The 26,908-nt window shown below is 38.9% G+C and overlaps 4 protein-coding genes across 8 annotated transcripts; 3 read left to right on the forward strand and 1 right to left on the reverse strand.

Moving 5' to 3' along the window:
• Positions 1-3,820: 3,820 nt before the first annotated feature.
• LOC126793479 (ubiquitin-conjugating enzyme E2 2-like) lies at positions 3,821-6,506 on the forward strand. The gene is made up of 6 exons (XM_050520016.1): positions 3,821-4,014; positions 4,565-4,691; positions 4,797-4,822; positions 5,477-5,566; positions 5,661-5,749; positions 5,963-6,506. The coding sequence occupies exons 2-6, from the start codon at positions 4,567-4,569 to the stop codon at positions 6,089-6,091; spliced, it is 459 nt and encodes a 152-aa protein (XP_050375973.1). The 5' UTR covers positions 3,821-4,014; positions 4,565-4,566; the 3' UTR covers positions 6,092-6,506.
• A 2,481-nt stretch (positions 6,507-8,987) lies between these two features.
• LOC126796279 (uncharacterized) lies at positions 8,988-11,226 on the reverse strand. 2 transcript variants are annotated; one of them, XM_050523064.1, is made up of 6 exons: positions 11,146-11,226; positions 10,971-11,070; positions 10,316-10,664; positions 9,640-10,126; positions 9,475-9,533; positions 8,988-9,337 (listed from the first exon to the last, which is right to left on the reverse strand). In XM_050523064.1, exons 1-6 carry the CDS (start codon positions 11,180-11,182, stop codon positions 9,293-9,295), a joined length of 1,077 nt encoding a protein of 358 aa, XP_050379021.1. In that variant the 5' UTR covers positions 11,183-11,226; the 3' UTR covers positions 8,988-9,292. The 2 variants fall into 2 exon arrangements, with proteins under 2 accessions (XP_050379021.1, XP_050379022.1); XM_050523065.1 differs by having other exon boundaries at positions 8,990-9,337; positions 9,475-9,530.
• A 2,163-nt stretch (positions 11,227-13,389) lies between these two features.
• Positions 13,390-17,232, forward strand: LOC126796278 (protein IQ-DOMAIN 31). Of its 2 annotated transcripts, none has more exons than XM_050523062.1 (7): positions 13,390-13,488; positions 14,162-14,285; positions 14,491-14,772; positions 14,898-15,098; positions 15,312-15,392; positions 15,506-16,601; positions 16,839-17,232. In XM_050523062.1, exons 2-7 carry the CDS (start codon positions 14,202-14,204, stop codon positions 16,868-16,870), a joined length of 1,776 nt encoding a protein of 591 aa, XP_050379019.1. In that variant the 5' UTR covers positions 13,390-13,488; positions 14,162-14,201; the 3' UTR covers positions 16,871-17,232. The 2 variants fall into 2 exon arrangements, with proteins under 2 accessions (XP_050379019.1, XP_050379020.1); XM_050523063.1 differs by having other exon boundaries at positions 13,450-13,488; positions 14,169-14,285.
• A 1,975-nt stretch (positions 17,233-19,207) lies between these two features.
• Positions 19,208-26,198, forward strand: LOC126796277 (ABC transporter A family member 7-like). 3 transcript variants are annotated; one of them, XM_050523059.1, is made up of 18 exons: positions 19,212-19,528; positions 19,847-20,228; positions 20,315-20,394; positions 20,534-20,678; positions 20,896-21,015; positions 21,102-21,226; positions 21,780-21,938; positions 22,474-22,636; positions 22,737-22,862; positions 22,963-23,046; positions 23,154-23,515; positions 23,966-24,166; positions 24,616-24,725; positions 24,829-24,913; positions 25,063-25,191; positions 25,294-25,399; positions 25,526-25,614; positions 25,727-26,198. In XM_050523059.1, exons 1-18 carry the CDS (start codon positions 19,451-19,453, stop codon positions 26,024-26,026), a joined length of 2,844 nt encoding a protein of 947 aa, XP_050379016.1. In that variant the 5' UTR covers positions 19,212-19,450; the 3' UTR covers positions 26,027-26,198. The 3 variants fall into 3 exon arrangements, with proteins under 3 accessions (XP_050379018.1, XP_050379017.1, XP_050379016.1); XM_050523061.1 differs by lacking the exons at positions 25,294-25,399; positions 25,526-25,614; positions 25,727-26,198 and having other exon boundaries at positions 19,208-19,528; positions 25,067-25,184; XM_050523060.1 differs by lacking the exons at positions 25,294-25,399; positions 25,526-25,614; positions 25,727-26,198 and having other exon boundaries at positions 19,208-19,528; positions 25,012-25,151.
• The last annotated feature ends 710 nt before the right edge of the window (positions 26,199-26,908 follow it).

Below are 26,908 nucleotides of genomic sequence, written 5' to 3' on the forward strand. Positions count from 1 at the left end.
TCACTATACCTTAGATGGAGAAAACAAAAGGAAGACAATATATGAAAGAAATCAAGAAATACTAACAAAATAGGAAAAAAAACTTTAAGAAATGAAAAAAAGAGGAAATTAAACAAAGGAGAAAAAGAAGAGAGGAGAAAGAAAAGTATAATGGTCTAAAAAATGAAGACCATGATCGAACTTGAGACCTCAGGTTTCCATGTGGAGAGACTTAACCAACTAAACTGCCTTGGACATTATGCTAGTGGGCGCATATAATGAGTAATATATGGTGACAGTTTTCGTCTAGGCTCAAGCCCATAGAGCTCATTGAGTGTATCCGCCCCTGGCTTGGACCGCTTGCCAAAATCATTACCATCCTCATCCTTGTTACGACAGAGCCCTGTTACCTTTACTGGTGACAGAAACTTGGGCACATGTCAGATTGGAACTGATATCTTCTCTGTAGGGAAAAGAGATGACAACCTAGGCATCTTAGGGGTAGTGAGAGTTGCCGGAGCATTGCCACTAAAAGGTGATCAGAGGAGGAAGGCTAACCCTAGTTGGAGGAGCCAGCGGAGCAGCCACAGAACCCTCTCGGTTTTCAGATTTGAGGGGACATGGAACTCCACAGTGATTTACCATCATACAACCTTGGCAGTGACCAACCAGCCTCTCATACTTGTAAAGCACGGTGACGACATGGTTCGGCAATATACGGAGGTGATGATCTAGCCTCACCGGTTCATTGAGGGAGAGGATCAGCCGAACTCTAGTGAGATCTATGTTGTACCCCGACTCATCAACCTGCAACACTGACCCAATTGTTTCACCTATAAGCCGAGCAGTTGGCGTTGTGAGCAGCCACACCGACATGTGCTGGATCTTAACCCAAATCCACACGAATTCAAGAGGAACAACGTTGATGTGAGAGAAGCCATCATAATCGTTGATCATGATCATAGCTTGTTGAAAGCTCTATGGTCTTCCCTTCTTAACTCGAAGCAAATCATGTTCAAAAGCAAAGGTAAAACAAGTATCGATATCCCCTTATTGAGACTTAAACAGGAACGAAGACTCTCCACATGGATCTCAGCGCACCTCAAAAGGTAACACAAACTTGCTTATCTAACATAACCTTATCCATATACCAAGTTGGATATGCAGAAGGCTTACGATAGGGTGGAGTGAGATTTTCTAGAAGCAACTTTAGTGAAATTTGGCTTTAGTTTGGCTTGGGTGAAGCTGGTATGAAGGTGGTGACCTCTATGTCTTTTTCTATTATGATTAATGGTAAACATGGAAGCTCTTTCAACCTATCGCGTGGTCTTAGGCAGGGTGACCCTCTGTCGCCATATCTTTTTTTGCTTGTGGGGGAGGTGTTGTCGAGAAATATTGATTCTGAGATCAATAATGGCAGGCTGCAGTCTATTAAGCTCAGTCCTCAATGTCCTAGTCTCTCACACTTAATGTTTGCTGATGACACCATTTTGTTCTCCAAGGCCTCGGTTTCAAATTGCAGAGTGTTGAAGTCAATTTTGGATACTTACTGTGAAGCTTCAGGTCAGGCAGTAAACCTTGGCAAGTCATCAATATATTTCTCTGCTAACTCTCCAATTGAGGTTCGTGAAATGGTTGTTGAGGAGCTGCAAATTCCAATCAGTGTTCAGCCGGGCATTTATCTTGGTCTCCCAACCATTTGGGGAAACTCTAAGAAAAGCGCGATGGCTTACATTCGTGAAAGGATTAACCAGAAGATTCAAGGTTGGAAGGCTAATATCCTTTCTCAAGCGGGAAGAGAAGTCCTCATCAAAGCCGTGGCTATGGCTGTCCCGGCTTATCCAATGTCTATTTTTCTTCTCCCTAAGACATTGTGTAAGTCAATTAACTCAGATTTGTCCAAATTCTGGTGGGGTTTTAACGAGTCTAAGGAGAAAATGCATTGGAAGAAGTGGGATGATCTTTGCAAAGAGAAGTTTGAGGGTGGCCTCGGGTTCAAAAATTTGCAGGCTTATATTGTTAAGCATTGTTGGCGGCTCGTGAACAATCATACATCTTTATGGGCTCGTGTTCTAAAAGTAAGATATTTTCCTCATGAAAGTTTCTTGAAGGCCAAGACAGGGTCAAGGCCGTCTTGGATTTGGAATAGCTTACTGGCAGGGAGAGACTCAATTATGGAGGAGTCGATTTGGAGAGTTGGTAATGGAAGAAGCATAGATGTTTGGGTTGATAGGTGGATCCCAAATGGCAAGGGGGGGTCGTATTGTCCCCACGGATACGTCTAATAGATTTACTCTTTTGTTGGTTGCGAATTTGCTCGATAGTCAGAGGAATTGGAATATAGCTCATTTGAAAGGTTTTCTCAATGATATGGATTGTTGTGTCATTAATGCTATTTCGGTTGGTGATGAGCATGAGAAGGACATACTTGTGTGGCCTCACTCCAAGAGTGGTCTATACTCTGCAAAAAGTGGGTACAAGACGATTTTTATTGAGATGAAGAAAGGTTATGTGAAGCATTGCATGCCTTCTACGTCTCACTGTATTGATCCCAATGTCTAGAAGGATATTTGGCAACCAGGTTTCATTCCAAAACTCTCAAATTTCTTGTGGCGCGCTCTTTTCTAATGCTTTCTCTACAAATTGGTGCATTTTCAAAAGAAAAAATTATTCCTAGCTCGGCTTGTGAGTTATGTGGTGAGCAGCAAGAAATGGTGGAGCATTGTTTACTACTATGCCTGTGGACTGCGGTAGTATGGTTTGGAAGTACTCTTGGTTATGTTTCTGACAAAGCCTCAATTTCCACTCTTGATATATGGTTGCTTGCTATGCAAAAAAAGTTTAATACTTTAGGGGGAGATTCTTCTAAGCTCTTCCTTCTTGTGTGATGTCACCTATGGGAAATTTGGAAGCAAATGTGTAAAGTTGTAATGAAAAAAGATTGCTCCATATCCTACTGCCACAATTGATAGGATTCAAAGCAGTTTTTCAGAGTGGTTTGCAGCTCAACCTATTATGGTGAATGATAGGGAGGGGAATGATACGGTTGCTTCATGGCTGCCTCCTCCTCCTAACTTTGTCAAAGTGAATTTTGATGCAGCTTGGAAGTCCACGCACCCTAACAATGGGATAAGGGTGGTTATTTGTGACTTTAGGGGTGAGTGCATTGCAAGTGTTTTGAGTTCCCACAATTCGGCGGTGGAGGCAGAGTCGAATGCCGCTTTGTTAGGGCTTGAAAAGGCAGCTAATCTTAGTGCTAAGAAGGTTGTGGTGGAAATGGACTGCAAAGAAGTCATAAAATGCTCTAAGGGGTGATGTATGTGCTAATTGGAGGTCGGTGCTTTTTTTAAGGAATGTGCTTCAGTTGAGCTCTTTGTTTGAAGAAGTTTTCTGAAATTGGATTCCGCATAATGCTAACCGCGCTGCTAATGCCGCGGCAAAGCTTGCAATGAAGAAGTTGTGCTCTACGGAGTGGGCTAATACGCCCCCAACTTCCCTATCTTTGGTGTTGAGAAACGATGGTTTGCCGTGTCATCATTAAGTCATGTTGTTCTATTTACTAGTTACTTTGTCTAGTTAGTTTCTTGTTACTTTTTTATTTTTATTATTTGGGTTGTTGCTTTTTATGATTTTTTAGTGAATGGACCAAAAAAAAAAAGTAAAGAAAGAAAAGAAAAGAAAAAGTTGGAAGAAATTTCCTCCATTCACTGAAAGGCTCTGATAAAGAAAGAGGCCAACTAGCCAAAGTAGTAGGGACCTTTGCTGAGTAGACCGACCCAACCCCATTGCTGAATTCTCATATTCATTCCTCACTCACTAGCCTATAAACAAAACAAACACACCCTCTTTCTCTCTCTCTCAACCCCCACACTAATATAGCTACAGAGCTCCTTTGTGTTCCTCTCTGCCCAAACCTAAATGGACTCGATCTGATCAAAACCCACGTCCCTAAACCCTTTTCCGATCACCCTCTTGGTCTCTGAATCATCAACCCGATTCGGATCGAGACCTCTTGGAGATTCGGAGGAGCTCCAGGTCAGGAGAATCTCCTTCCAATCATGTTTAGTTTCATTTGTGTTCTCTTTTCTCATTATTTATCTGAATTTGATTAATTGTGAGGTGGGTAATTTGGTTTGAGGGGAAAGATTGGAGCTTTATGCTTGGATGAGGCCAAGCTGGTGGCTTTGTTTGATAAGAAATGTGAATTAGGTTTTGTTGTAGTTGTGATGGTAATAGAAAGATGATTAAGCTGGTTGTATTGCATGATGGAGCTGTATACATGTAAAAAGTGGCTTGATTGAAGTGGAATTTCTAATGTTTGAGCTTTATTTTGGTTTCGTGAGATTTGTTTTGTGTGCATGTAATCGAGTCAGAAACATATATGTGGTGTATTGAAGTGATTGTATATATAATTCTGTGTTTCATGGAACAAATTTGCGTTGTCAATTTGCTATTGTATCTGGATTTGGTGCATCAAAGTAGTGTTCTTTAGTGCGGGCACTAGGACAAGTTGCTAACTTATCCTTTGCATTAATGTTGAAAGTACTTGCTGAGTTGTGATGATTTTTACTTGTTGGTGGGGTAGCAATGTCGACTCCTGCAAGGAAGAGGCTGATGAGAGACTTCAAGAGGCTGCAACAGGACCCGCCTGCAGGGATCAGTGGGGCACCCCAAGACAACAATATAATGCTGTGGAATGCTGTTATATTTGGGTGAGTTGGATTATATGAAATGCATAAAAATAAGGTGTTTTTGTTTATGCCCAAGTGTATTTGGTTGAAGGCATTTCTCATGAATTTGTTTGGTTTGGTTTGCAGTCCTGATGATACTCCTTGGGATGGAGGTCAGTAAATCCTTTCCCTGAAACTCTTGAGTTGGTTACATTATTCTAAGTTTCACATTCTCCAATGACATTGAACGTCATATATGGAACTTATGTTGTAGGACAATTAAACAGAAAATACACAATGGTTTTTAGACTTTTGGGTTTTATCTACTTGTTGGATTCTAGAGGGTAATCTCGGATTTAGGATTAGATGAATCCTTTACTTCATTGCTGTTATGGGATTAGTCATTCTTAGCACAATTCATTTGTATCAGCAAAGTTATATGCATGAGTATGTCAAACTCTTGAGCTGTCTCATTCTCAAAACAGTATGCTTTTAAATTTATGTCTCTTGAAGGACATGCAAACATATTATCTGGGTATTAGTGTTTGCTAAATCATACTACTTGTGTTGTATAAGCAGAAAAGTAAAAAGGAGAGTAGCCCAATTTGATGAATGTTTTCTTTCAATAAGTGGAAGGATGAATAAGTTTTACGTTATCCCTTAATGAAATAGATGTCCATATTCTGTTGTTTGACTACTTGAAAAATATAAGTTTCTGCTCTCTAAGAAGAAAAGAAAGAGAATAAAAAATCTGAGGACTGGAATCTGAAACCTTTTAGTATTTATGTCACATCACCTAACTGTATCCACATTATTGAACTATGCAGGCACATTTAAGTTGACTCTTCAGTTCACTGAAGATTATCCAAACAAACCACCGACTGTGCGATTTGTTTCTCGAATGTTTCATCCAAATAGTAAGTTGTATTCTTGAGATTAATACCTGTTTCTTGTTCCATATCTCTCATCTGGTGTCCATCAAAATTAAACCTTTCCTTCCAAATTGGTCAGTTTATGCTGATGGGAGTATTTGCTTAGACATATTGCAAAATCAGTGGAGTCCTATTTATGATGTGGCAGCTATACTCACGTCCATCCAGGTATGGTTGACTGTACATAGAATAGTTGTTTTTCACTATAATGATCGTTGCACAAAGCTTGCAAAAGTGTGGTGTGGGATTAATATACTCCTACAATATTTCTGCACATTTGAATGTAGATCTCTAGCTTCTTGAATATGGATCATCTATGGACTGAAACACTTTGTGTTGTAGAGATCCAAAACTTTAACACTTGCTGTTTGCTTATTGCAGTCACTACTGTGTGATCCTAACCCGAATTCTCCTGCAAATTCAGAAGCTGCTCGCATGTTCAGTGAGAACAAGCGAGAGTACAATCGGAGAGTTAGGGAAATTGTGGAACAGAGTTGGACAGCAGACTAACTCCTTCATAAACTGCTGGTCCGGATGCGTGCTATAAGTGGCATTGCTAGTTTGGGAATGATTGTGCAAACCTATCAACATTTATCCTGTATTTCAATATTTTCCTCGCGGATTATGACCCATTCATAAACTGCTGGTCCGGATGCGTGCTATAAGTGGCATTGCTATTTTGGGAATGATTGTGCGAACCTATCAACATTTATCCTGTATTTCGATATTTTCCTCGTGGATTATGACTCTTAGGATTGTTTGGTCTTTCAATTGTCTTGCCCACATTCCTTGGTGGTCAAGCTCATGTAAAATATAATGTTTGTGTATCAATTTGCATTGGTTTGTTATGAAATTTATTCAGTATTTCTAAAGAGAAACAGTAATTTAGTAATTTACTACAGCAGCAGTCTGTTATTGTCACTAAGTACCTTATTTGTTTGTCTTGATAATTAAAATTTCGAAGCTGTAAACAACTTTTTGTGTTCAATGACTCAGATTCATCATAACTCGTATCATAAGCAAGACAATGTACTTCCTAAAATTTAATTAGCAAGAGCAAATAACAGATTTGTAGGGAGTATAAACTAGCAAAAACTTTTTAGGTTAAAAGTCGATTAACAATATGACCGACCAGTAAACCATTGCACTCGTTCAGCTTTACCCTCCCTTAAACTGAACACTCCCAAGTTTTCAACTTTCCCTTTACCATCATCAGATTCATCAGTGAAGTATATGCAATTACGTCTGAAATCTGGAGCATTGGGCACAGCTAATGAGTGGTTATGTCCCAAGAAAACTGTAACCCCCCCCCCCCCCCTCCCCCAGATTTATGGTGTAGCGCCACTCTCCTTCGTCGTACCTGTAAACCTCGAACCTTTTAAGCTCGTCGTCGTAGGTTTCACGCTGAAAATAATAGCTCCTCCCCGAAAAGCTTACCAACATAAATACGTCTCCGGCTGTGCTCACTAGATAAACTTTATTACCATGAAAGAAAGAAGGTGGTACGTGTTCGCAACAACTCATTGATTCGCAGGACACAAGCTTTCCCATCTCATTCACTGCAATGAACTCTTCCTCTGTTTCGACAGCAACGTCGTCATAGTTAGGTCCATGAGTTCTTGCAACATCGTCCACTGCTTGTGCTCTTGTTCGTAACCATTTAGCTCTCGTTGGTCTCCGAAGTTTGTTAGGACTTTGAAGTCGTAACTGTTGTAGGACGGGTCTGCAGACATGGCCTCATGGAATCAAATTGGACTAGTTGGAACTTCTCAATTTTAATCTTGCATGATGAGTTAATAGACATGCCTATCGTGATTATTTTGATGATAGCAGTCATAGGTTATATATGCGTCTTTGGAACTGGGCTTTTGGGAGCCTCTCTTTTTGAGTTCTTTCTCCACACCCCGTCAGTACCTAGTAAGTGGATTAACATGTATCATAATCTCCTAACTTTGCCACTTTTACATTTTACTTCAAGAAAGAAAAACTCAGAAAAATTGTGAAATTGTTTTTGTTTGTTGTAGGAGGATGTATCACTGTTCTTGAGCTATATCCCGGCTTCTCTCTATATCGGGGCTTATATGACCAATTTTTATCGCTGAGTGAGCCAGTTTGGCTGGTGCACCACAAGGAATGGTACGAATTGCTGTAATGAGTTTCAGACTTTCAGATCATTTAAGTTGAAAGATGAAAGTCATGAAACTGATTTTTTTCTAAGGAAGTGATTTGGCAGTCCACTTCAAGGACTTAATGTGGAGTGAAATGGAAAAGTGTTGAGAAGTGGAGTTCCAAAATCACACCCATTTAGGTTTTCTATGATTCATTAAGTGATTGTTATATGATTTGATAATAATTCTTTTGTTGTGGCCTTGTGGATTCTCCGACGATTGGCTCATCTTGTTGGATGACCAAAACTCATCACTGGCTCTCCTCAACCCATTCACCGGCCGCCTAGTCAACATCCTGCCACAGCTCCCTCCAAATGGCGTCGTCCATAAGGCCACATTGTCCTCAGACCCGTTATGCAACGCTGGAGACTTCGTAGTCCTTGCAATCTTTGTAGAGAAGCGAAATCTAATATGTTACGAAGACGGTAATAAGGAATGGACTGTTTTACAAAGTTATGGAAATCACTACCGAGACGTTCTTGCAGCCACAGATGAGTTGCTTGCATCAAATGAGCTGGGAAGGCTTGTAGTTTGTGATCTTCAATTCTTCATCGTAGGTTTTCCCTTGAATATAATGGACGTGCATTGCCTTTGTTCTTTAATGGGGGCAAGGTTGATTTAGTGAGCCTAAATGGAATGAAATTTATGGTCTTCAGCTTTTCAGGGACAAGTTATATTTTTCAGCATCGAAGCTATGGCAATAACCTCAGACCGTTTGAAGTTTACTTATATCGTGAAGAGAAGTGGCACTATATTAGAAATTTAGGTGAGATGACAATTTTTTTGGGACAAAACCACTCGGTAGCTGCCGGACAAAACCACTTCATCTGCAATGAGGATGGTGAAGCTTTTAACTCCGAAGTGTTTAGTTTGGAGGATGGGAAAGCTGAAAGACTGCAATGGTTGATGCCTTGTGCTACTGTCCTGCCGGGAAACTTGCAATCCAACAGGTGTTGTACCCCTAAGTAAATGTTCATTGCTCGTAATGTTTCTTTTAAGGCTCATGTCATCATAAGTGCAAAAGATAAACAATCTGTATTTTGATTTTTGATTGCAAATAACGTGAATACTATCGAACATAATTGTTTTATCAGATGAAACTACAGCTTTGGTATGGAGAATAGGTATGGGATATGAAATAATATGGAGAACGACTTTCAAACTAATAGGCATCAATCATGCTAGCCTTGACTTCAAAACAAACATGAAATGGAGATTCCTGTAAAAGACTGATCTAGCAACTCTAAAACATCAGCATGAGATTACTTAAAATACAATCCAATATCTATAAATGAAGATGAAGACATGATGAAATGACCCCTATATAGATGACTTTGCAGTTCAGTACAACCAAAATAACCAGAAGTTGAATAACAATAAACAAACAACCCCAGTTTAACCCAAGCACACGCAAATAAGGGTTTTACCAAACAAACTGAAAAGTTTCACCTAAATTCCAAAAACCTATACATATCCTCCACAATGAAACCACTACAGACCAGCAGGAGTATGAGAATGCAATTTGTTCAGCTTCCATGGCCAATTATGCGACTTCAGTCAAGCTTACCTCCTCCATTGAGACAGCATCCTGCAGAAAAAAAAAATGGACTCAATGGAAAATAGAGAGAAAGAAGCAAAAGACAGAAAAACAAAACAAAACAAAAAAAACAAATCCAGATGCAGATGCAACGAACAAGGCAATTTATCAGTATATGACTAACTCACCTCATTTTCTTTGTTCTCGTTGACTGCTTGCTGTGTTGATGTAGGACTAAGCGAGCCTGCTACAACAACGAATCGTTAGATAATGTCGAACCACACTAAAGATTTAAGCAATGACTACACATTACCACACAAAAACATACAAACAGAATGATTTTATACACTTGCCTTGCTCAACAGCAGATTTATTCCCCTGCTTCTTCCTATCCCTTTCATTCTCATCTTCTTGCTTAATTGGCTTCTGGGGTTTCTTAGCTGTTGATCCGCGTGTCCCAGAGTCAGAAACAGGTCCAGGAGTTGAAGACTTCTTTGCCACAGATGCCCTGGTCCGGGTTGCAGGAATGCTTTTATGAGGTATTTCCTTCTTCACTTTGTTTTTGTCTGGAGAAACTTGAGCAGCATCAGTATTCAACGACTTGGGTTTCAGTTTCCTACTTCCCATTGTAGACGAAGAGCTCTTGGCATCTTCATCAGAAGACCGAGTCCCCTCATCAGGTACATGAGAACAGGTTTCCGAGACCTGCACCTGCTCGGTTTCCACAACACCATAGCTCTCAAATAATTCCTTCAGCGGGACTGCAAGTTCAGCATGATCACCAATTTTATGACGAAGCGCATAAGCCTTTAGCTCATCCCGCATTCGCTGAAGAGGTTGCTGAAGAAAACAGGTGTTCATTATTAGCTCTTGCATAGAATTTGAACACACATCCCTAATCACTTAATACATCACATTCAAACACACTATAGTTCAGGCATGGAGGTGTTAAATAGATAAACGAACACTTATTTAGTCCAAATGGATATCAAACAGGAAGGTGAAAAAAAAGGTATGAACCAATTGTACCTCACATCCTGCCTCCAAGGCGAGTCTGAAAAACCCAAGCGAAACCGAGTGCTTTCCAGCAGCCTCCGAGAGCTTGATCTGTGAAAGCCAGTACGATTCCGATGACAGAATACAGAACTTCTTCCGGCTTGTCAGCCTAGAAGCATCAGAAGCAGGCGTCTCGCTTTTCACATACCTCCTCAATCTAGCCTCCGAAACTGGAGTAATATTCCCACCCAATTTCGGAACTGGAGTACTACGAGCCACCTTGTTAGGAGTGGATAACCTCCTCGCCGGCTTCACAGGCTTGACCTTGCCCGACAGATCGAGCACACTCACGCTCCTGCTCACATTTGATGCAGGTCTTCCACTAAAAATTGGCATCACATAAACACAGTTCAATACAATTTCAAGGCAAAAACACCAAACCAAAAGCAATAAGAACAAAATCGGCACAGCGAATATCGAAAACTATACTCCTCTCTACTCTCTAGAGTTCACAATTGAGCAGTTTCCTCAACAGTGACTCAAACACACAAAATTCTGGATCAAAATTATCCGCAATCGAAAACAACAACAGTTCAATCCAAATCAAATCAGAACCATCAAACTATCTCAATTGTCAAAATTCACTATCAAAGTGACCGATCTGTAACCCTAGCACACCGCCACGTACCTCTTGGACGCCGAGGAGGGCGGGTTGGACAACTCCGGCGCCGGCGGCTTCTCCTCCTTGGGCTTGGCGTTGGACCGCAGCGCGTAGCGAAGAAGCTTGCCTGAAATAACATACAAGAAAACTGAGAACCCTAATTTCGCTGGACTAGGTTCACTAACAAGAAATGAATCTGTACCAGATTGGGCAGACTGGGCTGACTGAGGCTCTTCCATTGAACCGGTTTCGATTCGACTGCTCTGTATTCTCTCTCTACTTCTTCCTCAAAAGCAAAATGAGATTGTATTACAGGCCGGCCCTAATTTATATTCAGTTTTATTTTCTTTTACTTTTTATTTTCTTCCCAAAATTGGCCAGATTATCGTTTGGGCGGGAAAACTCGAATCCTCGCCCCACGCTCCCCGCATGGTAAACTCTCCTACTCGCGATCCGGTACTCCCAGGTCTACGTTATTTCTGCACGTGTTAGTATATTATTGGGGGGAGGTGTTTGGCTTGACGAAGTAGTGAGATCCAGCGGGTGTGATTGAGAGAGGTGGTGACGCGTGGACAGTGGGGGAGGGATTTGGGGGAAGTAACGGCGAGTGATGACGATGTGACAACGGCTGGCGCTGCATGGGACCCGGTTTTTTGAGGGATTCGAATTTCGAATTTCAAATCGCCGTTAAAACCAATTTTGCGGTTGACAGGAGGGGGAATGTGGACTAAAGTGGTTTATCACATTAGGATTTTGGGTCGGAGTTATTGGGCTTTGACATTTTTTGGGCTGGACAGTAGCAATTGTGAACCCACACAGAAGTGACAGCTCATATGTTTATTTTAGAAAATAAATAATTTATAAAATAATGGATCGCCCCTAAATCAATTTTCTTCTTTTAGTATCAAAAATGAATTTACCACCCTTGAATATGTTAGTGAGATCTGAACAATGAGCAACGATGTCAGTTAAACTACCTAATTAAACACGTAAAACGACTCAAATACAACATTGAAATTCATACATTTTTTAAATAATTCAATACGTGTTGCGGTTTTGATTAATACCAAACCATGTGATCTGATCCTAGTACTTCATTGTTGCATTAAGTTGAAATGAACTAATGAAGTATAGTCGTAACTTGTAAGATGTTATACCTGCACCTATAAAGTGTCTTGCCCAAACTCAGAAATTGGGATGATGGTAGGTAGCTCACAATCGTAGAGAACATTATTGGTAATGCTTCCCTAATGGCACGGTCTAGTTTTGCACCTATATATATCAAGTAATTTCATAAGTCTGCCTTTCAAATGTGATTACAAGCAATCTATACGAACCGTTGGTTTGATAAGAAAATGAAGGGAAAATCTTTTAATTGTTCTTTTATTGTGGGTTTAAATTTTGGTTGGTAATTCAATTTTTAGTGAATTTACTATTTTACGTACTTATATGCTTTCTTAAATATCAACTTTCATTTTTAGGACCAAACTCAATTTGCATGTTGCGGAGTAACTTGATTTCGAGGCAAGAGTCATCAACTTATGCCCCAACATTTGCATGTAAGACCGTACATTACTCAATGTCATAATATTTTTTTTTTGAAATGACTCAATGTCATAATTAGGTTTACGTAAACAAGAGTTCCTTTTATTGTTCCCGTCGGTTATCCGCCCGGTGGCACAAGGGAATCAGGCAATTATTTTCAATCAAAAATATCAAGAAAAAAAAAAAACATTGAAAACCGCAGTGTTTGTTGGTATGGGTACACAACGCTAACACCTTAATGAAGGGCGTTTCGGTAAAAGAGAGTGATTGCTATAATGACTGTGTTCCTGCATTCGCACTCCGTGACCACATCTACGGCCACGATCCCACCACGCGCCGTATGGCGCCTAGGATCCAATTCCCCATTTCACAAGGATACAACCGTCATTTTCTAACCATGCTTGGGAATAAATAAAGACACTGCACACCCTTGGTTCCAAAGTTAACTGGCTCAAGTGGCTCAACTGCACTGGGGACTGCCAACGCATCCTTCTTTATGCCAAACTCAAATATTCCCCTACCCTCCTCTCCACCATAACATCTAATTTCTGCCGTTTGATTCGAAATAGTCATACAATGTGATATGTCAAGCTAACTTAGCCAATCACAGATGAGTGGCAGCTTTTTAAGGCGCACCTTTGGTGCACCAGAGATTTACCTCTCCAGTCACTAATTTTTCAAATTCAGTTTTTTTTGGGAGAGAGAGAGAGAGAGAGAGAGAGAGAAAGAAGCAAAGGACATTTTTTTTGGTCTGGCAAAGGACATGGCTTTATAGTTTTTTGTTGTTGTAGTTGATCTTAGATCACATTGTGGGTTGCTGCTCAGTGCTCACTCTCACCAAACTGCTCATGGTACATTTTCCTTTTCCTTCAAAAATTTGTAAAGGAAGTTTCCATTTTTCTTTTCTTGGTGGTGTGTGTTTTACTGGGTTGTGATTGGTTTGAGGTTTGTGTTTCTGCAGGAAAAGTTGGTGTAGAGAATTTGGAAAGTGTACATTTTGGTAAGTGAGTTTCAGATCTGAGGTGGTTGGACCTCATTTGTGTGTGGCAGCTTGTTAAGGTTGTAAGATCTTGTGGGTTATGTGAAATTCTGGGTGGATTTCCTTTTTGGATTAAGTGGGTGTGCTGTTATTGGTGAATTGCTTCTTGGGTTCTTTCTGGGTTTAGATAATTGGCAAATATGGTTATTACTTGAATATACGTAATGGTAGTTGATTTGCTCAAATAGATCATATCTGATTATGTTTTGGCATTTGGTTCTTATTTTTCTAGTTGTTACTGGTTTGAAGTTTGAAATTTAGGCATGCTAAGATCAAAAGGAAGATGCTTTGAGGATCTCTCTCTCTCTCTCTCTCTCTTTCTCATTGGATGTGTGCTTTGATTTGGTTTATGCAGTTTTTAGAAATGTACACATCTATTGTTTGTAATTAGGATTGAGCTAAATGATGAAGCCTTTGCTTGAAGATAGTACCTCATAAGTGCGCTGGTCTTAATTTATCATCATAAGCATCCAAAGATCTGCTCTTTACAGTATTTGGTTCTTGAAATTTTTTCATGCCATTATAAGATCAGTCGTCCTGTTTCTTGGAATTCATTGCATTGGTATGACTTTTTTTTTGTTATTCAGTTTGTAATCTATGTGTACATAAATTTTGATTGATTGGAACTCTGCAGAAAGCAGGCTTGAGGATTGCGCGTTTTTGGTCTTCCTGCAATGGGCAAATCTCCAGCTAAATGGATTAAGACGGTTCTTTTTGGGAAGAAGTCGACCAAACCTCATATATCAAAAGGAAGAGAGGTAAGAATGTTCAACTTTAACACAAATGCATGCACCTTACTCTTATAGTTTTCTCAAGTCTCGATGTTAAGAGAAGTTTTACTTGTCACTTTTGTTCATAACATTTGAGCTATACCTTTCATGTTAGTAAGTGTACCTTACTTTCTGTATCTGCATAGAAGCTTTAACATTTACAAATACTATTTCTTATCTCTTTGGTTTGCAGAGAATTTCAAATGAGAAAGAGGTGGTGGTTTCTGCTAGGGCAGCGGGACCTGAATTTATTGCAGATCCACCTGTGGCTTTTCAAGAAAACACAAATACCACAGATATCAAAGGGTTAGAATTGGAGAACAAGGATGCTCCAAGTGTATTAGGTGATGGGGAGCCAGGAAGCCAAAGTACAGATTCACAAGGGTCTACACCACAAATTGTAGCATATGATCCTGAAAGAATCAGGCAAGAGCAAGCTGCAACAAAGGCACAGGCTGCCTTTAGGGGTTATCTGGTAATGCTCTTGCTAAAGTAGCATAATGTCAGCTGCCAAATCATTTCAATTATTGTATGGTTTTGCCTTGTGCTAGAACTTTTATATTAGTCTAGCAATCACTGATATTGGTATACCATGTGAAGGCTCGCCGTGCCTTTTGGGCTCTCAAAGGCATAATAAGGCTACAAGCACTTATCCGTGGGCACTTGGTTAGGAGACAAGCTGTTGCTACACTTTCCAGTATGTTGGGCATTGTCAAGCTACAGGCACGTATTCGCGGTCGACAAGTCAGGCAGTCTAATATTGGGCTTGAAGTGCAAACAAGATGCCGTGTGATGCCTCTGGTAATGGTCCTTAAGTACTTTGACCAACTATTGGTTCCTAGTTGTACTTATTATCAATCATTTGTCAGCTAGGAACTGTGTGAATATCTTGTTATTTTCATTATGTATAGATATCCTGAGATGAATTCACCTCATTATAAATGTAGTCAGGCATGGGTTATGTGTTCCTTAGTGCTGTGCTTAACTATATTTCTCTTTTATATTGTCCATTAGGAGGGCAAGCTAGTGGATCCCGGTAGAATTGACATCTCTACTCAAATGGCAAAGCTGATGGTTAATACTTTCATTAGTAAGGTACGTTGACAGTCTAATTCAAAAATATTTTCTGATTAAATTGCAACAGTTTGGTTTGTATGATAGCATAAATTAAAGTTGGCATGTTGTTACAGTTTCTTTTTTCTTTTTAGCTACTTGCTTTCTCACCTACCGTCATGCCTTTGCGCTTGCATTTTGAACCTCGAGATCCAAATTCAGTCCCAAACTGGTTAGAACGTTGGTCAGCAACACATTTTTGGAAACCACTTCCCCAACCAAGAAAAGTCCCAGATTCAAAATCTCAGAGAACACATCGGGATCCTCAAACAGGCAAAATTAAGCGAAGCACCCGGAGGCTTCCGGCTGCAAATGGTGAGAGTGTTTCGGTGCAAGCAACGTCTGAACCTGAGAAACCCAAACGTATACTTCGGAAAGTTTCCAGCCAGCCAGCAGATCCGGTGCTGGAAAATCCACAAATTGAGCTTGAAAAGGTTAAACGTAACTTGAGGAAGGTTCATACTCCCATAGAAGAGAATTCTATGCAGACAGAAGTTGAAGCTCAGAATCTCAAGCAGAATGTTGAAAAGGCATCAAGTGCTTCGGGTCATAACATTTTTGAAGGGATCACAGATAATTCTGTTGAGAAGATGATGAAAGAGCCAATAGTTACTCTATCCAGTCTACCTGATGCAGAAATAACTCCTGAACCATCAGCAGAAAAAGAGACCTTTAACATATTATCCCATGATCAGGTTGCAATGGATTTGAAGCCTGTGACAGAGGGCACTGGTAAAGAAATGAATATACCTAGTGAGGAAGCTGCAGTTGAGTCAAACATATTAACAGAGAGCAGTAAAAAAGATGAAAACATCCCTGTTCCAAATGGGGTTTTGAGCCAAAAGGAAGAATTGACAAGCAATGACATCCATAAATCAAGCAGGAAAACATCAACTCCAGCCAAACAAGAACATTCAGAAAATGGGTTGCAAAACAGTCCAACATTGCCAAGTTATATGGCAGCAACTGCGTCTGCAAAAGCAAAGCTGAGGGCACAAGGGTCTCCTAGGCCTGGACTGGAGGCTACTGAGAAGACTGAGAAAACTAACTCCACTCGCCGTCATTCTCTGCCATCATCGGCTAATGGCAAAATCACTTCACAGTCTCCAAGGACACAGAAACTGGTACAATCAGGTGGAAAAGGTGGAATCAAAAGTGACAAATCTTTGTCAGCCTCAAGGGATGGAAATGGTATGATCTCAACCTTAAGTAATTAATTCACATTTGCAACCCTGTGATGGGAGGAAACAGATTTCATGTGGTTCAAATCTTTGCTGATTAGGACTGATGGTATATATTTGTACTGTCTCAGAACATATGAATTATTTTTTCATCCTTTCCTGTAGGAAGTTCAGGGAGAAGTCAAAAACTATTAGTCATTCCACTCAATAGTATACTGAAGGACCTTGTTACTGTTTGATTTTGCAGGCAAGGCAAGCCAAGCAGAGTGGAGAAGATGAATTGTTAAACCCATTTGAACATCTATTACAATTAACGTGGCAGGTATTCATCTCAGTTTTTGATTTATGCAGTGTGATTCAAAGTGTTGTGAAACCATAATGTGGTCTATTTAGGTAGAGGATTGCGCTAAGAGCATCATGGTCTGTCTGCAATTTGGATGTGTGTGAATGTAAAGACTGGTTGGTTTGGAGTCATGTGACATGATTTCCACCCGTTCCTACTGTGTTGTATAGCGACTGATTATGGTTTGATTTGCACCTTCATGTTTGTTATGGTAAATGTACAAAACCATTTGGTACTCGGTTCTGCTTCTGTATATTTTAAAACATTAATGCTGATTACCAAGAGAAATCAAATAGTATGAGAAGTGAAGAACCTCAACTGTAGCATATTTTTTTTTAAAACACGACAGACACGACTGAACTAACAATGTAATCAAGTTATATGGGTGGAGTCTCACTTTGCATCTTGAAGTGGCAAAGATGTATATCGGGATTGCCAGTCTAGAACCTAGACCTCTACAATCAGATTTCAAGGGCTTAACTCTACATCAAGGCAAACACTCCCGGTCCAGGTGCTCGTCATATTTACAAAAGAATTTGTGCTATACCGATTCCATGATCATTAGGATTACTGATTTAGTTGGGGTGAATCACTACTCTACTTGAACTGGTTGAGTGTCCTAATGTATACTCCTGGGATCTATGTTACGAGGTACTGGTCTTTCAGATGAGTGACCAGCAATGCAGAGTTTACCAGACTCATCTTGATCCCAGTAAACTTCTACCATAAGACCTTGTGGATGCTCTTGGGATTCTGATTTTGGAATAACTGCATACTTGGATCCAACGGGTAACTGAAATATCATTGCAATACCTTTAGAAAAGTAAAACAAGAAAATATGAACTCACTCATGATCTTATATTCGAAGCCAAACTGTTTTGCTTCCAGATTAGTACAATGAGACAGAAAAGTTGTGTTTTACCTGAACTGACTCTCCAGATGTTGGAGTGAGTAACTAGCCTCCCCTCTGCCATGGCGGCCACTGGCTCTGCTTGCCTTGAAATATTCAGGAAAACTTCTTCTAGAGTTGTGGGAAAGTGATCAAGCAAAGTGCATGGCGCGAGCTTACGGATAGAACTCCCTATTTTGCGCCACTATTTCAAAAATAGTTACTCACTTTTTTTATTTACGAAAAATTATCACACGGTACAGCCGTTGGTTGTTACTTCTCACTCCCAAGTAAAATTCCCAAACAGGTCTTGGTGCTCTGTAAAAGTGTAAAACTGAAATGCGTCATTTGATATTTTGATCAGTGTTTGTGTGATTTGCTAATTTGCCACAATGTAATTTTTGTTTTTTTAGAAAGTAATATCCATTGATTTTCACTGTGATCAGTTTATCTTATAAGTTCTTCGAAAATGTTCATACTTCATATAAAAATATAATTCATTACGTGGTATGCATGACTTACAAGTTACAATCGATATGTTGAAAATTGAGACACGATTGTCTTGTATTGCAAGAAATAGAGGGATATCGTCAGCTTTAGTGATACTTTCAGGCCTTGTTTCTATAAATTACGAGAGTTCATTTGCTAGCTAACTTGGAAGAAATTTCCTCTCCATTGACACTCTAATTAGAAAAATGATGTTGATCCATTCATGGAGTAAGTAGGTATACTAGCTACATAATCTTATAATCACCGTTGCCTTAGCATGTCTTACAAGAAACCGTGTCTTTATGTTTTTTTAAGTCAAAATGAAAGATATATAGGACTAATACTAGTCTAATAGTGTTATTGCTCGGTTCTCCTTGGTCAAACCTTTCTCATTATTCTAAGTTAGATCTTCAGTGAATAATATATTCACAAAATTGAGTTTGACCCTCAGCATTAAAGTATTAAAGAGATAAAGAAAAAACAAGACCGATGAAATGTATATTAGCTATATAATAAGCTCTATGATAAATGTCTTGTAAATACATTAGTTGTCATGATTTTGACAAAATATCTATTAGATCGTTCCGAACTATCATGTGACATCATTATGTCGCGAACTCGAGTTATATAGAGATTGATATGTTTTTGAATATATATATACATCCACTCAGTACGAATTTGGCCCACTCTTTACTCATTTCAATAACATATGCTAAAATGTTGTGCCCATTGTAACACAAAGTAACATAATATCTGCCTAATTAGTATAAATATTAATATTTTATATATTTTTAAGTCTATTTTATCTTAACATATTAAAACAATCGTACCAAAAATAAGTTGATGAGAGAGCCCCGTCCCCGATTTGTGATCGCCGGTTCTAGTCAAAATGATGGAATTCTCAAATGAATTACGTGTAGCTATTAGATGTCCGGTTTCGCCAATCAATCAAAATGTTGTCTATTATTAATTATTATCTGAAAGAAGTCCAAAAAAAGAAGAAAAAGCTCTTCACTACAAACTACAAAGCCGGTTGATTGGTCTCCACAAGCACCAAACTCTGAGGGAGGGATGAGCAAGCTTCAATTTTGAGTGGGAAATTCATATTGTCTGCTACTGTTTTCCAAGTTGGTATTCAATGGAAACATCAAATCACGGCCGTGCCAGCTTCTGGACTCGTGCGAATGCTCTGCTCAGAAAGAGCCTAACTTTCCAGGTCCCCTCCTCTTTTTCTTCTGCTGGGTTTACGTCTAATTTGGTTTTATGTTACTGTGACGAATTGAAAGACCCTCAAGATTTCTGGGTTTGCTTGTTTCTTTCGTTCTGCTACATAAAGATAGATTCTTGATCGCTTTTCATTATCAAGCTGTTACCTTTTTACCATTTTACTTTCTGGGTTCATTTCAGTCGGTGAATTTTGATTATTGTGTTGGTTTGATCTAACCTATGTTAAGATTTGAGATGGAAATTGTGTGGCTCTTTGAGAAATATGAAATGTGATGATAATGCTGTATGTGTTTTTATTATTATGCAGAAACGGAATATGAAACAGAATGTTAGGCTAGTTTCAGTCCCAATTTTTCTCTGTATAATGCTGCTTCTCATCCAAATATTGGTCAACCATGAACTCGACAAGCCTGAAAATAGGTGTGGCTGTGTTTGTATTGATACGAACGGAGACGGCGAGTGTGAGAAAGTTTGTGGATTGGAATACTCAACTTTGGATCAAGCAGCCACTTGTCCTATTCCTCATCCTCCAGAATGGCTGCCATTGCTTCAAATGCCTAATCCTGACTTTCGCGTGGTGATATCTGATGTTGTACCATACAAAGACTTGCCAAGTGAGTCATGCAAGAGGACAGGATCTTGTCCTGTGACCATATTGTTCACTGGGAATAATCATTCCCTCAGTGAAGGTATTACCCTCTCTTTATCTGGTACTTGCTTCTTAGTATGTTCATTTCGGATTCACTTAACACTGTTATTGTCTGCATTCTGTTAGTTGTGGCTCGGAATATATTCACAAGTCCTTTTACTTTGAATTCCTCTGATAACCTGGATAGTTTAACCAGTAGTGTCTTAGTAAGTTGTCTATCTCCGCATTCCTTTTCTACTTTTTATTTTTTTGGAAAATTCCATCCTTTTAAACATCTTTAGTATTTGTCTTATTTAGTTTCTTCATTACTATTCCTTTATGTCAGTTTTTTTTGAAATGTTTCAGGGCTCAGAATCAATGCCTGAATATTCCAATTTCCTTGATCCTGCTTTCTATTCGGGTCTCCCGATGTATAATGTGCAAAGCAAATGCTCAGACAACCCTGTGTTTTCTGTTCCCATTAATATATCATCCATTCTGATAGAACAAGGTAAACACATCTTTCCTCCTTTGTTTATAATAGATCTAAAAGTGTAAATTTTTGGTGTACGCTCGTACACACATTCATTGGGAAAGCATGCAAGTTCTGCTTTGAACTTCGTTGTGTTCGGTCCTTGAAAATTTTATTTATTTCTGTGGCCACATACAACAATTCTTTGCATGTCACCTTCTAATTCTTATAGACACCTAAATTATTTTGAACCCAGAGGTGAGATGTGCTCAAGGTTTGCATGTGTGGCGCAATAGTTCATCTGAGGTAAACAATGAGCTATATAAGGGTTACAGATATGGGAATTCAGAGAGGAAGATCAATGAACTACTTTCAGGTATCGAATGATTGTATCTGCCTTGATCATTTGATGTGACAAGCATTGTATTTGCAGATCAATACTGATGGTGGTTTTTCTTGCAGCTTATGACTTTTCTAACTCAAATGAGAACAACTTTAATGTGAGCATATGGTACAATTCAACCTTTAAGAATGACACAGGCAATGGTCCTATTTCTTTGCTGCGGCTTCCTCGCTCAGTAAATTTGGTATATATCTAACTCATGTATATTGTGTTTAACCTAGAGTAATGGTTTTATTTTTATATTTGAAGTCCGTGTGAGTCATGAGAATATTTTCCATGACATCTTACAAGTTGTTTAAAGAATATGGTCTCTTTATCCAAAAGTTGCTAACTCAGGCAGGCTTGACTCTGAAGATAGAGCAAGACTGAGAAAAGTGGGAAATAGAGTGTTATCCAAACCTTCATGCTGCTAGAGCATTAGTGTTGTTGTAGTTGTCCCTGTCCGGAGTGTGCAGCCAGTACTAGGTTTCTAACAAATATTCCTAATGTTTACTATGTGGCTATTAGGGCATTTCTTATCTGTAGTTGCAATCAAAGATCTATAATCAGTTGATGACCAATGAAATTTCTAATCTCCCACATTTGACACTGCATGTGAATTTTGGTTAAATTGTTTTCCTCAGTAGGACGATATATGATTATTATTATTATTATTATTATTATTATTATTATTATTATTATTATCGGTTTTCAACTGACATACAATAATGATTGCTTAAGATTCTATCTGTTCACAGGTATCCAACGCGTACCTTCAGTTTCTGCTAGGATATGGTACAAACATTTTGCTTGAATTTATCAAAGAAATGCCCAAGCCCGAAACCAGTCTCAGGCTGGATTTTTCTTCTCTTATTGGCACACTCTTCTACACGTGGGTCATATTACAGCTATTCCCGGTGAGTATGGGAAGCATTGTTAATCCATATGACTTGGTCAAGTTTAACAAGACTTGTCTTCTGCCATGGATTTTGCTATATGTAAAAAAAATAAAAATTAATAGCTAATCACATTTACAAATTACAAGTATTCACCTTTCTTTCTGAATGATTGTAAAGTAATTAGGGACATTGTCAGCATCATCTTTGTTGTCTTGCATCCTCCTGGCTATTGTAGTCATGAAATTAACAAGCCATGCTACAAGTGCTTACACAACTTAGCCATGGTTGCCTCTGAAATTGAAACTGAACCTATCCATCTGTTTTGAATCACATTGTATTTTCTTATGCGAGGCTGTCCTTAATCAATTGCAACCTTTCAAATTAGCACAAAAAATAGTTGTAAATGTGTCAGTTTTCCCATCTAATCCCCCATGCTATGCTCAGGAATTTGATCTATGTCTATTGTCTAGACATGATTACTTATACCTTTCCCTTCCTCAATTCTTATAGCCAATTATTACTTATACCTTTCCCTTCCTCAATTTTTATGTAGGTGGTGTTGACATCACTGGTATATGAGAAAGAACAGAAATTGAGAATCATGATGAAAATGCATGGACTTGGTGATGGACCTTATTGGATGATTTCGTACATGTATTTTCTTGTAGTATCTTCAGTCTACATGTTATGTTTTGTTATATTTGGCTCGCTTATAGGTAAGAATTATTCTCAAAAACTATATTACTCTGGCTTTACTTCCATTTGCTTGAACAAAGTATTTGATGAATTAGCTTGATAAAGCTGATTTTTTTACAGGACTAAAATTCTTCACACTGAATGACTACAGCATCCAATTTGTCTTTTACTTCATCTATATCAACTTGCAAGTATCAACGGCTTTTCTAGTATCTACTATGTTTTCAAATGTGAAGACTTCTGCAGGTTTGGATCTTTTCAAATTGGACTAGTTGGAACTTCTCAATTTTAATCTTGCATGATGAGTTAATAGACATGCCTATCATGATTATTTTGATGATAACAGTCATAGGTTATATATGCGTCTTTGGAACTGGGCTTTTGGGAGCCTCTCTTTTTGAGTTCTTTCTCCACACCCCGTCAGTACCTAGTAAGTGGATTAACATGTATCATAATCTCCTAACTTTGCCACTTTTACATTTTACTTCAAGAAAGAAAAACTCAGAAAAATTGTGAAATTGTTTTTGTTTATTGTAGGAGGATGGATCACTGTTCTTGAGCTATATCCCGGCTTCTCTCTATATCGGGGCTTATATGAGTTTGCCCAGTATTCCTTTATTGGGAATTACATGGGGACTGATGGGATGCGGTGGCGAGATTTGAGTGATAAACAGAACGGGATGAAAGAGGTCTGGATTATCATGGCTGTCGAGTGGTTTGTGGTGCTTTTTATTGCATATTACCTAGACCAAGCTGTATCATCATCAGGAAGTGTGAAATATCATTTACGTTTCTTTCAAAACGGAAAGAAGAAATTATCATCTTGGAGGATGCGTAGTTTTCAAAGGCAGGACTCTAAAGTGCTTTTTCAGATGGACAAACCTGATGTTGGGCAAGAGGTATCTCTTTCTTGCGATTCTCAGTCTGCATTATTTGTTTATTTATACTGACCAATTTTTAACGCTGAGTGAGCCAGTTTGGTGGTGCACCACAAGGAATGGTACAAATTGCTGTAATGAGTTTCAGATCATTTAAGTTGACAGATGAAAGTCATGAAACTGATTTTTTTCTAAGGAAGTGATTTGGCAGTCCACTTAAGTACTTAATGTGGAGTGAAATGGAAAAGTGTTGAGAAGTGGAGTTCCAAAATCACACCCATTTAGGATTTCTATGATTCATTAAGTGATTGTTATATGATTTGATAATAGTTCTTTAGTTGTGAACCCTCAACATATCTCATGTTGCCACTCATAAATATTCCAGTTGGTATTTTGTTGATGCACACTTCTGGATACATAGAAGTTTTCATCTTTCTTTGAACATGAACAAAGCTTTCTCTTCCTTTCCAGATGGAGAGGGTCAACAAGTTGCTACTGGAACCTGATACAAGTCATGCAATTATTTGCAACAATCTCAGAAAGGTTTATCCTGGAAGAGATGGAAACCCTGAGAAGTTTGCTGTGAGAGGGTTGTCTCTTGCGTTGTCTCGAGGGGAGTGCTTTGGTATGCTTGGCCCTAATGGGGCTGGCAAGACCTCTTTTATTAATATGGTGAGTATACTGATTGAAACTTTTCCATTTACTTACTTTATATGAATTGCCTTCCCCATATTTGTTTTCCCCGTTTTCTGGTGGAAGCAGTATTCATTACCACTTTGCATTTGATTATATGAAAGAAAATGTGATGAAAAGCTGAAACAGTTTGTTTAGAAATCAATCAATAATGTTATATTGCTCCAACATATAAAATACATTTTTATTGGAGATAATAACTTCAATTTCTCTTATATTTGAACAACATTAGTGAATAACTTGGGTCACGTTAGCCTGAGCTATAACTATTTACGTCTGTTTCCCTCAGCTCTAAAGTGCTGTGTCTGCGGGGTTAATATATCTGGGCTTGGCTCTCCCCTTCGGATGTTGTCCTGTGACTTCTACATTCTTACATTTCATTGCTCTTGTGATTCTTTGGGTTCATGCATCTCTATATCTTTCTACAGATGATTGGTCTGACACCGTCAACCTCTGGCACGGCTTTTGTTCAAGGACTGGAGATCAACACTCAGATGGATAAAATCTATACCAGCATGGGAGTTTGCCCACAGCATGAGTAAGCTGTGCTATCTGCCTGATCTGTCGAGAAGGCATTACTTTCCTTCTCTGGTCTTTCTCCTTTGAATTAAATAAAATTTTGAGTTTCGGACATCTTGCAGCCTACTATGGGAAACCCTGACTGGAAGAGAGCATCTACTTTTTTATGGAAGACTGAAGAATCTCAAAGGTTCTGGACTAAGACAAGTAAGTCATTACATGCCGCTAATTGTTTTGTGCTTGCTGATAATTAAGACAAGCAAGTCATTACATACATAATACATTTATTTATTTTGTACTTGCAGATTAAGCTTATCTGTGTTTCCTTGTTTTGCGTCTAAATTTTATTTCTCAAGGCAGTAGAAGAATCTTTGAAGAGTGTTAATCTATTTCATGGAGGGGTTGCAGACAAAAGAGCTGGAAAGTACAGTGGTGGTATGAAAAGAAGGCTTAGCGTCGCAATTTCACTAATAGGCGATCCTAAAGTATGTCTTGATAATTGTTGGGCCACTCTAGCTCTGGGACAATTTTCCTGGACCTGTAAACTTCTTCATATCCTATTGACTGCTTTTGCAAACTCTTTGTAGGTTGTTTACATGGATGAGCCCAGCACTGGACTTGATCCAGCTTCAAGACATAATTTATGGAATGTTGTGAAGCGGGCAAAACAAGATCGTGCAATCATCCTAACAAGTACTCTCTCTCTCTCTCTCTCTCTCTCTCTCTCTCTCAGCGCTAGCCCAGTCAAATCACATCCAGGATGATGACCTATTTTGCCTCTTTAATTCAATTCACTTATAAAGCTTGTAACCATACCAGCGCACTCCATGGAAGAGGCAGAGGTTCTTTGTGATCGTTTAGGAGTTTTTGTTGATGGAAGCTTGCAGTGCATAGGAAACCCAAAAGAGGTACAATAAATTAGTGCCATAACATCTCGATGGTATATACTAGCATCGATCATCACTATTATCTGTGTTTCTAGTCAGTTTCTAAATGTATAACTATAAATCTATAATACAGCTGAAAGCTAGATATGGAGGATCTTATGTGTTTATAATGACGACATCTTCAAATCACGAAGAAGAGGTGGAGAACTTAGTGCGGAATCTCTCCCCAAATGCTAATAAAATATATCATCTCTCCGGAACCCAGAAGTTTGAGTTGCCAAAACAAGAAGTCAAAATTGCCGATGTTTTCCAAGCCGTGGAGAATGCAAAGAGCAAGTTTACAGTTTTTGCATGGGGTCTAGCTGATACTACCTTGGAGGATGTCTTCATCAAGGTCGCACTTGGGGCTCAAGCCTCCGATGTGTTGGCATGATTGCCACCATTTAGTTCTCTATGTCAATATTCCTTATTATACGGACTTATAAACAGACATGTCTTCAAGAGCTGATCGATATAAATATAGGTATGTCCATATGCACGACGATATTTGCTGTAATGAATCTCTCATTGTTTATATAGAATATGTCCAAGAAGCATTCGTAGTATGGAGGAGTTTTTAGTTACATGCTGATCTATATATGGAGGAGTTTATAGTTTCACAGCAAACACATAATGAGGGCGATCTTCAATTCATGAGGGTGATGTGGGGTAAAGCTCGGTGCAAACTCTATTTTCCTAATGCTAATAAGATTGAGCTGCCTACGTATGAGTACTATATATCCTGGTATTCAAGGCAGTAGCAAAAACAATGTTCACCATTTATGCATGGATCCGATCTGACGAAATCTTTCATCAAGGGAAGCTGACACACGTAATAGTGTTTCAGATACTTCAAGTTCATTTGGTTCTCTGTTCAAATACCGGTGCTTAATTTGTTCCTATGGAGCAAAGTTTATTAGTAAATGGCATAATTTAGTCTGGTATTTCCCAAATTTGGGAGCCAACTACTATTACCAGGCAAATAAGAAAATGATGTGAAATTAGAGGCATCATAATTCATAAAGAAGCTGATCATTTAGCCGTCCATATCTATATAATGAGTTTTTCTTTTCTTTTCCAACGATTTCATTTGTGATGGTTAATGGAGAGTCAAAACCCAACATATCGGGCTTTACGTCAAGAGACTTGCTTAATTTAGCAAAAAGAGAATGCAGGTCATGTTAAAGCGAGGGTATATATAGTGAGTCCTGTGTTTTCTTTTCTTCACAATACAGCTTCTTCTTTCGTCCTTCCTTTGAAACTTGATTCTGAATCT

Source organism: Argentina anserina, chromosome 5 (assembly GCF_933775445.1).
Source record: "Argentina anserina chromosome 5, drPotAnse1.1, whole genome shotgun sequence".
NCBI lineage: Eukaryota > Viridiplantae > Streptophyta > Magnoliopsida > Rosales > Rosaceae > Argentina > Argentina anserina.